The sequence below is a fragment of the Sus scrofa genome, chromosome 7 (assembly GCF_054392235.1).
Source record: "Sus scrofa isolate SSC_HxYL_T2T_F1_AM1 chromosome 7, Sscrofa_HxYL_maternal_Yorkshire_Landrace_v2.0, whole genome shotgun sequence".
Classification (NCBI taxonomy): Eukaryota; Metazoa; Chordata; class Mammalia; order Artiodactyla; family Suidae; genus Sus; species Sus scrofa.
The window spans coordinates 105,580,258-105,591,474 of record NC_139389.1 but is presented as its reverse complement, the minus strand read 5'-3'; the positions used below and the strand labels follow the sequence as shown (position 1 = coordinate 105,591,474).

The following is an 11,217-nucleotide window of genomic DNA, read 5'->3' as shown; positions in this document are numbered from 1 at the left end:
AAAATCAAAAGACTGACCAAAGCCCAAACAAGATATGAAATAATGATATAAGATATCTTACTATTTATAATGGTTGAAAAAATTAAAACAATAATTTCAAGGCAAGATACATTTTATCTTTCACCACTGATGCAACAGTTACAAAACACTTCATAAAAAAAAATTTATCCTCCCCATATCTGTAAGACTATTTCTTTAATCCTCCATTTAGGGCAATGATTAGTCACTTGAGTTACCATATATACTTTTATATATATATGAAAATACAGACATATATAAATATGGATATACATATAAATAGATCCACCTACCCACCTACCCTACACTGTAATTATTCTTGAAATATAGCTTGACAAACGAACTACACAATAGCTGACTTTTTAATATACCTTTTGATAGACAAGGATGGCTAAATCTGTTAGTTCAACTAAAAAAAATACTATTATTGTATTTATCATAACTGCATAGAAAAATACAATAATAGATTCTATATTAAGTCAGACTCTTCCCAGAAGAATTATCTTAAATAGTAAAAGCACACATTCTCCTCTAAGATTAAAATAAGAATGAACTGGAGTTCCCATCATGACTTAGTGAACCCAACTAGTATCCACGAGGACACGAGTCCAATCCCTGGCCTTGCTCAGTGGGTGGGGATCTAGCATTGCTGTGAGCTACGGGGTAGGTCACGGTCTTGGCTCGGATCTAGCACTGCTGTGGCTGTGGTGTGGGCCAGCAGCTATAGCTTCAATTTGACCCCTAGCTTGCGAACCTCCACATGCCATCAGCGCGCCCTAAAAAGACCAAAAAAAAAAAAAAAAAAAAAAAAGGAAAAAAAGAACGAACTACTAGAAATATTTATGTACTTAAAAAAAATTTAAATGTAGATTAGACCTAAATAATTAAAAACTTAGATATAGCCTCTAGAATGTACCATATAAACTGTGATTTATAAATGACCCCTTAGGCTTTACTTATGTTTTCAAGTCTTAGATAAGTGAAAACAATGTTCATTTATTCAAAACTTCACCACTATACTTGGGTTCCTATATTCTCTAAAAGCCCAAAGTTTAAAAATCAGCACTGTATTAACTTTTCTTTAGTATTAATTAATAATGTTATTTCTAAAAACTCTCATATATATCCCTAATAAACAATCATGGGATGGTGCAATATTAACATTTCAAGGATATGAATTTTATAAAACCACTTAACTCTAAGCAGGTAGGTGAAAATAATTCTAATACACAAGACAATAAAAAATACTAATTATCAAAACCAACTCCTTTCTAAAATATTAATAAAGCAGGAATTTAAGTTTTTCATTTTAAAAGACTCAGCCAAACTTACTTTTTCTTTTCTTTTTTTTTTTGCTTTTCATGGCCACATCTGCAGCATATGGAAATTCCCAGGCTAGGGGTGGAATGGAAGCTGCAGCTGCCAGCCACAGCCATGTGGAATCTGAGCCACATCTGCAACCTACAACTCACAGCAAAGCCAGATCCTTAACCCACTGAGCAAGGCCAGGGATCAAACCAGCGTCCTTATGGATGCTAGTCGGGTTCGTAACCTGCTGAGCCACAGAGGGAACCCCAAACTTACTTTAATACACATGCCTTTTCAATGTTGCTAAATAAATACACCATAATTAGTTTGACTTTGTCAGGAAGAACGTTAGGCGGTTTTAGGAAATTTTCAAGTAAATACGCTTTCTCGGACATTTTTCTCACTGGTAGCAATATCGCCAAAGACAGGTTCAAATCAACCCAGATCGATACTATTTTTCACCTAATTAAACCAATTTCCCATGACTGCTACTAGTAGTGCTCAGGATAAGAAAGGCAAACTGTTCATGGTGGTGTAAACTGGTGTAACCAACCTCCTGCAAAGCTATCTGGCAATATACCCAAAAGCCTTCAAAAAGTATACTTACCTTTTGATCAGTAATCTATTTCTAGAAATTTCTGCTAAAGGATAAAATCAAATATGTGTATATGTTTTAGAAAAAGTTGTTCACCTCAGGTTGTTAAAAAACTCCTTAAAACACAAAACTATAAAAGTGTTCAATAAAAAGAGGCTGAATAAATTATACTGTCTTATAATAACACCATGTAGGCACTAAAAACATTTTCAAAGATTATACAATAACATGAGAAAATACTTCTATGAAAAAGATGGCACTACATTAAAAAAAAATTATTCCAGTCTGTAAGAATTAAGATTACTAAGGGTATATGTGCATATATTTGCAGAAATGTTTAGTGTAATACATTTAGCCATAAAAAGGAATAAAATCCTGATACATGCTAAGTGAAAGAAGCCAGACACAAAAAGCACCATATTATATAATTCCATTTATATGAAATATCCAGAATAGGCACATGCATAGCGACAGAAAGTAGACTAGTGGTTGATGGACAAAATGGGGGGGGGGGGTTTATAATAATGGTATGGTTTTCTTTTTGGGGTGATGAAATGTTCTTGAACTGGACAGTGTTCATTGGTGCACAAACCTGTGAATATGCTAAAAACAACTGAATTATACATTTCAGAAGGGTAAATTTTATGGTATTTGAATCATATCACAATCAAAGGGAAAAAAGTGATATACCGAAAAATATTATCAACAATTATCAGTGGCAGAAGTGTAAATTATTTTCTCATACTTAACTATATTTTCTAAAATTAATATATATTACTTTCATAAACAAAAGTCATACCTTCCTCCTCTCTTCTAGATCATCCCAATCAATTATTAAAAAAAAAGTTATTTCTCTTACATATTCTTACACAATCCAAGTCTCCTCCTTTATCTTCACTTTCCCTGCGAGCTATCACCTTATACCTCTGATCTCTTTTACAAAAATTCACCAGAAGAGTAGTCTATATTCACTGTTTATAATCCTTTCTCTCTGACATGTATTTTACTCCCACCCCATTAAGAAGCTTATCTAGGTCACCAACATCCTAACACTGTTAAGTCCAACAGTCAAGTCTCAATTTCATATAACTTAACCCATCAGCAACATCCAATAAAACGACAACTCCACTCTCCTTGATATGCTGGGATATAACACCTCAACCTCACCAGTTGTTCCAAATCAGACCTATCAGACTGGAGTGGCTCAGAGCTCAATAGTTGGAACTGTTCATTTTCTATCTATACTCTCTCTTTTGTAAGTCTCATCCAATTTTCTGGCCCCAAAGTAACTAAAATTCAGCAATACTTATAACTAGTTCCTTCATCTTCTACTTGACCCCAGGAATCATATGGGGATGGACTAGGGTCCTGATCTGGGGTAGGGAAGACGTGAGTCAGGCTACGGAGGGAAATATAGATAATCCCTCCTTAGAAGAGAAAAAGTAGAGGACACATCCCCACATCCTGTTTTTTTCCAATCCTGAATCATGTTGATAAAATGAACAGTCAACTAACTGCTAACCAGCTAACTAACGGTCACTCACTGACCTATAAATCCAAACTAGCCAGAGAATCAGCAGAGCCCCAACTAATATTTAAGCAGAATGAACAACAGCCACTAGGTGGCGCCAAACAACAGCCAAGCCCTACAGGCGTCTAGCTCCGACTCCTGGCCAGCTAACCACACAGGCTTTCTGTGTTCCTCAGCTTCATGCTAACCCAACCCCACATCTGACATGACGGATTTTTTTTTTTTTTTTTTTTGTATTTATATACTGAAAACTCCTAAATTTAAAACCTTGACCCAGATTTCTTACCTGAAATCCAGACTTATCATACCATCTCCTAATTATTGCTGCTTAAAGGTCTAACACAACTCGTACTTGCTAAGTCCAAACTGAACCCTCTCTTACTCTCCACCATGCTCTCCCCACCCCTAAATCTGCTCCTTCTTAGTGGTCCCCCATTCAGTTAACAGACTCCATCCTCCCCATTATTTAACCCCAAATCTTAGAGTCATCTATGACTATTCTTTATCTCATACTGTACACCCAAATCCAACAACATATCCTCTCATTAACATCTGCCACACATGATCAGACCACCTTTCATGCCCTGACCTGTGCCGTGATTACTGCAAGAGTCTGTTAACTGAGCTCATATCAGCCTTTGTCCCTTTTAATATAGTCTCAACTTTGTTCTAAGCCATGATATGCTCATCTGCTAAGTAACAATAATAATGGTATTAACGTCAAATGCTTATCATGAAGGTTAACTGGATGAACACATATATAATGCTTAGAAGACCCAAACCAGGGTTTGAGAAGGTAAGGCCTGTAGAGCCAAAGCAGCCCTGCACTTGGTTTTCTAAGTAAAGTTTTAGTGTAACACAGCCATTCCCACCATTTATATGTTGTTTACGGCCCCTTTTGCTCTACAATGGCAGAGCTGAGTGCCTATGAGAGAGAAATGTGGGCAACAAAGCTATAGAGAGGTGTGCTGCACTTCCCGGGCAACTGTGTGCACTGGGTCAAAGTCAAACATCATTATCTTTGTCGGTATATATCTGCAAGGGTAGATCCGTGTGAATATAATTCCCAACCTTCCATACTACAACATGCTTGGGTCCACAAGGTACTTGCTAGATGAAAATAAAGAGTCATATGACCCATAAACACAGTGGCATGAGTCCCTCTAAGATCATAAACCAGTTTTTGAGACACTTTGGTGATTACACATTATAGAAAGGAATACTATAATTCTCAGAGATTAATTCATCTTTCCTTTTTAAAAGAAAACAGCTTCTATATCATATGTTTAAAAGTATTTTTTGAGGGAGGAGGAGGCATGGTTGAGAGGCATGGTCCACAAAAGCAAATAAACAATGATGAGGTGCAACAACTGCAAAAAAAAAAAAGCAGTGAGTTACAGTAATAAACCTAAATTGCAAGTACCAGTAACAAAATATACTTGTAAGAACCAGACCTAGGAAAAGCACTAAATTCGCAAGAAAATGTCACAACTCAGTGATCTATCTGTAACCTCATTAAAAAAGTTTTATAGTTATAAATAGGAAATTTATCAGCCTGCCTGCCTACCAAACATCACCCTAACAAAAACAACATGCTGGAAAAATGCAGACAGGTTTAAAATCCAGTTCTGGCTGATTGATTATAAGCTCCACTTGAAATGGGTATAACATATCCATCCCGCATGTTTGAACATTAAAAGTCACACTTGAAAATGTGGCATTTCTTTATAAAAAGAAAAGGAACTCTATAAAATCCAAAATACTCATTTATAATGGCATCTGAATAGGAGAAAAAGTATCACTTAAAACCAAAGTTTCGTTAAAAATCTGCTCAAGGAAGGCACTGTGTTAGAGGCAGACAGTTTCTCTGTAAGTTCAACAGCAAGTTATTTCTCTGTCAAAACACACTGTCATTTCTGCAGTTGAGCAGCATATGCAGCAGTTGGCATTCCGAGGTCATACTGGATGGAAAAGAACAGTTTTACATCCTAGGTTATCACTAAGCAAGGCAAGATGCTCCAACCAACTAGATAAACTGTGGATTTTTATCTCCGATCCCATGTTATTCTGGGGCATATGCTCATCAAGTTTCTCTGTTTACTTGGCAAAACATGTATAACCTAATTCCGGAAAGCTGTAAGTGCATATGACACTGTGTTACTGTTATCCTAACAAATCATTTTAATATTTCTTAGAAAAATACTGTATTGAATTATTATAATCTTCTGCCCAAATATGAGCATCCCACAAACTCACCCTAGTCAACATAGTATATAAAGTCATCATGAGGTTGAATGTTCTTACCTTGTTCTTCACTTCCTTCCTTACAAAGACTAGAGCTCTGGCCCAGGCTTAAGCTGATATCATCAGAAGTCTTAGCAGTGTCTGTATCTCCTATGAAGTTAAGGGAGACATACGATGACATTAATAGTAAAAGTAAAGGCTGTAGAGTGTGGCATAACGAGAAGGACACAAGGGAGTATACTGGATATCTAGCACCTAGAGCAGTTTTTGTATCAATATTTCATGAATTAATAAATTTTAGTACTAATATTAAAGGGTTACAATAATGGAAGATGCATTAAGCTAACAGGAAGTAGTTAGATCTACTGTTAGTTCACATAATTATTCTTGTAGTGCTACAAACCAAGTCTGAAAAGCTTCATAATATTAACCAATACAACTACTTCTTTGAAAAGAAGTTTTAAAAAGGAAATGCAAATTATGTATGTAATAACAACTTGAAACAACTTAAATTCCCTCCCATGGAAAAATAAGAGTTATAAAATTATAGGGCAAAAATAACAATGAGTTATCTGAAACATATATTGAATAAAAGGCATATATAAGACATACCTTTTTTTTAGTGTCTTACTTGTGCCCAATTTAAAAATTTCATATTAAATTACTTAGTTTTCCACGAACTTCACCCAAACTCATAAAAGTATTTTCCCTCAAGGCAAGGAAGTTTCTTAAAGACCAAAATTTACAATTCATACAACATAATGCAAATGGTGAAATACTTCTATGAAATTGGGACAATGAAAGGGGAACACAATTTAAATCAAGTAATCTTTTTTTCTGGCCATGCCTGCTGCATGCAGAAGTTCCTGGCCCAAGGATCAAACCCTAGCCAAAGCAGTGACAAAGCTGGATCCTTAAACCACTGGGCCACCAGGGAACACCTTTAAGAAATCTTTAAGATACATAATTTTATCTACGAGATAATTTCAAGACTCATTTTTCATTACATGTAATACATGATACAGTTATTTAAAAAAGAAATGGAAAGTCAGAAGTAACTTTCAAGTTAGATGACGCTTACCTTTAATAGTTGCTGCTGTTCCAAGACGAGAGGAACCAGACCCAATCTAAAAACGTGACAACAAAGAAAATGCTAGCTGTGTCATCAGTATAGACTAAAGAGATGATGAAGTGAAATTATATTATCAAAACAAGTCATCAGTCACTTTTATTAATATTAAAGTCACCTGCTGGGCATTACGTGTCAGAGCCACATACCCTATTTGCTGTGGCGCACGCTGCATTTACAGGACAGATGTGCTGGGACACTGAATTCCTCTGCATTCTCAGGACCACAGAGCCCCCAGGGCAAGAGCCTCCAACCCAAGCAATCCAGGTCATAAAATTATTACCATTTTTACGTTGCATCCTGACATGTCAAGTTATAAACAAAAGCAAAACTAGGTGTTAAGTCTATGTGAAATAAACTTAGACTTGTCAGGGTGTATAAAGGGCAAGTTTGGAGAACAAAACACATTAACGTGTGCCACAAAGAGCAACTTAAATCTTATTTCCAATTCTTAGTGTACCAATATGTACTTTCCTGAGTTTCAGACAGAAAGTTAAGTACTTCTTGGTAGACTACTAATATCATATTTTTAAAGAATAAAAAAAACCCAAGGCATCCACAAAAAAAAGGAATTTTTAGTACAAATGCTAAACAGAAAACTAAAATCAAGATAGTATAACATACCCCTAAAACTTCATAACTATCATTTATTATACTACCGTATAAACAAATACCACAAATTCCATGAACACATTAAGGAAACGAAATGTAACAACATGACAGTTATTAAATCAACATGTCTATGTAACTCCTTCTATAACCTGTTTTCAAGGAATTCAAAAAGAAAATAGTCAAGCAAATTTAACATCTCATAATAAAATCAAGAGCATTCATATACTTATATTTTACCAAATCCTCTATCTTTCCTTTCATTGATTCAACTGAACAGGAATATACAGTAAGAAACGTGGTCAAAATATAGGTTAATATTGACCTTTAAGTCACATGAGGGACTTTTTTGATCTGGATGGCAATTAAATGGGTGTGCACATATGTAAAAATCCACCAAGCTGTACACTTAGTATGTGTATACTACACTATGTAAAGTTAGATGTCAGGGAAAAAGTAAGTAAAAATAATCACAGACATACAGGTTAAAACTACTAATAAACTCTTGTTGTAGCCAATAAAAAATAAGCTTTGCAATTTCTTTGAACTGTTTAAGTCTGGTTCTCCTGATTTTTCCTAATTTCTGCTTTCAATTAGCCACAAAAGGCACTGCAACGAGAGAGAAAAAGGCCAAAAAGTACTTTACTGCAAAACAAAGTTTCACTCTTATTACACCTGCTAAATAAATTATAAAACTAACATGTTAATTTTTTACTAGAATAATAAACACAAAACTTCCTAGACAGAAATTTAAAAAAAAGCAAACAAAAATACCATGTTATGCACACCCTTCTAAGATTTAAAAAATTTTTTTAAAGTTATCTGAACATGTATATTGTGGTCATTTGTTCATAACCTCTAAGTGTTTCCTTTTTCTCTCCTTAACAAGTCTTCCATTTTGCTAAGATGCGGGGCATATATCTTTTGATTTGCGAGAAGAGGGCCCAGACACTGATCTAGATGCAGCCCTGGTTCTGGTCAATGAACCTGTGGGGGAGTCTGCTGGAGGGCTTGCAGGAAAGACCTTTTCATATCAGACAAGATGATGACCAAGGACCATTTCTCTGCCTGACACTGTCACCTGCTTCTTACTTTTCAACGGGATCATACCTGAAGGTGCTGCACTCATCCTGCAACAACAAAGAAAAGCCAAAACAACTAGGGAAATTCCAACCCAGAGCCCTAAAATTATTGAGGTGCTAAACAAATGCTACACAGCCACCTCCAAACTTAGGTGACAAACACAAACTCCTATTTCTTTCCGTCAATTAGTGGAGTTCTATTATGTGGTGACACAAACAATTTTTTACTTTTTATTGCTTTTTAGGGCCACAACCGAAGCATATGGAGGTTCCCAGACTAGAGGTCGAATCAGAGCTACAGCTGCCAGCCTACACCACAGCCACAGCAACGCAGGATCCAAGCTGCATCTGTGACCTATACCACAGTTCATGGCAATGCTGGATCCTTAACCCACTGAGCAAGTCTAGGGATCAAACCTGCATCCTTATGGATCCTAGTTGGGTTCATCAACCGCTGAGCCATGAAGGGAACTCCAACAAAAATAATTTTAGGAATTCCCATCGTGGCAAAGCAGAAACGAATCTGACTAGGAACCATGAGGCTGCAGGTATGATCCTTTGCCTTGCTCAGTGGGTTAAGGATCCAGTGTTGCCGTGAGCTGTGGTGTAGGTCGCAGACATGGCTCAGATCTGGCTTTGTGGCTGTGGTGTGGTTCGGCACCTACAGCTCCAATTAGACCCCTAGCCTGGGAACCTCCATGTGCCGTGTTACGGCCCTAAAAGGACAAAAGACCAAAAAAAATAATAATAATAATTTTAAAAGATATAATGGGTGGTAATATTTTGCTATTTTCTGTATTATTTAAAGTTTATCCCCCCAAAATATAAGAGTCATGATTGTTCACATGAGAAACAGAGGATTAAGAATATAAATACAAATACAAGAATACAAATACAAGAATGTAATGCAGTCCCCAAAATGTCACTGTAGAAAAACACCTAACGATATTAACATTCATGAAATATTCAGTAAAGAAAACCAAGATCCAAAGAGCAAGCACACTAAAATCCCTTTGTTTAAAAAAGTTTATTTGATTATGACATTATGGATGGTTTTTATTTTCTTCCTGCTGCTTTCTTTCATTTGCTAATCTAAAAACAAACACATTTAAGAGGAAAAACCTAAGAAAAAAATGGTATCTTCATACACTTAGAGGTGAAGTTTTTATTTGTGTGGTTTGTACAAACTAAAATGGCCCAGTGTTTCTTCTCTTTGATAAGTGCCAAAGAAAAAGTTCAAGAAGGATTACAGATGTCAGAGAAGAAAAATTACTTCTAAGTAAAAAGCTGTCAGGCCAGGCCACTGTTCCATGAAGCCTTGCCCTCTCTCTAGCTGGAAATAATTATTTTCTCCTCTGAAATCATTAGCTCCTTTTCTGTACCATTTCTATAACAACTATTACTTTGTATCTGATATTTCTTTGGCAATCTATAGCATATTTATAACTTACAGACCTCTACCATGAAATTGAAAACTGTTTGAGGTTAATAAGACCTATGACACATCCCAGACCATCAAAATGCCTTAAATACCATCTAGCACTAAAATATTTAAAGGAAGATAAATGAGAAAAGGAAAGAGAGGGAGGTAAGGACAGGTTTTTTAAAAAGGCAGCAGGGCAGGGAGGGAGAAAGGGAAGGGAAAGGGAGAGTAGAAGATGGAAGGCAGAAGGGGAGCAGGGGCAACACTGACTACGGTAGAGCCGCTGTGTTCAAGGAGTTCACTATCAAGTACAGGAGATATTTATAAACAACTACGACAATGTGTAAGAAGAGCTACATACATAAAAAACAAACACATGTAAAAGAGGCTGGGGTATCTCTGTATTGGTAATATCTCTACCAATATACAAAAGGCCCAACTTTACTTCCCCACTTCAGCTTCCCTACAGGATAACAATGTCAATAATTTCTTTTGTTACAACCACTACAAAACAGAAACACCAAAATCCTAGTTGCACAACGGCCTCTGATATCTGCCCATTTTTACTAAAGAGTTAATATTTAAAAAGAAAAACCAAATTAGATACAGACATGTTTTAACTACACTCAAGATGGGACTCCCTCCCTAAAACAGGCAGGGCAAGTTTCAATGGACACGATGCGAAGAGTAGAGTTACCAAAGGTGACTGGCCATTGCCATGTCCTTTCATCTGGCCTACCAAAAAGAAAAAGGAAAAAAGGTATGGCTCTCCAAAAGTCTGCTGGAAAAACACAGGCTTAACCCCAGGGTAAATCTGACATTGCCAACACTTGTCAGTAAGAAAGGCCAGGTTTAATTAAGAATACAAAATATGCAGCCATATTTAAGGACTAAGTCATTTCATTCTATAAAAAGAGACTGAGAAAAAGCACAAAGCCCACAAAAAAAGAGCAGAAAGGTTAGCAACACTTTCCTTCAAACTAGCATTGTAAAAAATGAAATTTAAAAAGCATTAATGTAGTTAAAATGTCACAGCCCTTTTCCAAAATCTTCTTTTTCTTTGTTTGTTTCTTTCTTTCTTTTTTTTGCTTTGCTTTTCAGGGCCACACTGGCAGCATATGGAAGTTCCCAGGCTAGGGATCTAATTAGAGCTGTAGCTGCTGGCCTACACCACGGCCACAGCAATGAGGGATCCGAGCCCCACCTGCAACCTACACCATAGCTCACGGCAATGCTGGATCCTTAACCCAGTGAGTGAGGCCAGGGATTGAACCCATA

The 11,217-nt window shown here is 36.4% G+C and overlaps 1 protein-coding gene and 1 long non-coding RNA gene across 12 annotated transcripts in view; one reads left to right on the top strand and one right to left on the bottom strand.

Moving 5' to 3' along the window:
- Positions 1–11,217, bottom strand: part of PCNX1 (pecanex 1) — a 173,320-nt gene that overhangs the window by 104,875 nt on the left and 57,228 nt on the right. For all 11 annotated transcript variants that reach the window (XR_014811080.1, XM_021099419.2, XM_021099421.2 and 8 more), the window contains 2 exons: positions 6,778–6,823; positions 5,757–5,846 (listed from right to left, as the gene is read on the bottom strand). Coding sequence is in view for 6 of the 11 variants with exons in the window: in XM_021099419.2 (XP_020955078.2) it covers positions 5,757–5,846; positions 6,778–6,823 (136 nt within the window). In the remaining 5 variants the exon portion in view is untranslated. The remainder of the gene's footprint in view (positions 1–5,756; positions 5,847–6,777; positions 6,824–11,217) is intronic.
- LOC146401834 (uncharacterized) lies at positions 8,015–11,201 on the top strand. Its single transcript, XR_014811085.1, has 2 exons — positions 8,015–8,784; positions 9,428–11,201. It is a non-coding gene; the product is annotated as an uncharacterized LOC146401834 (long non-coding RNA).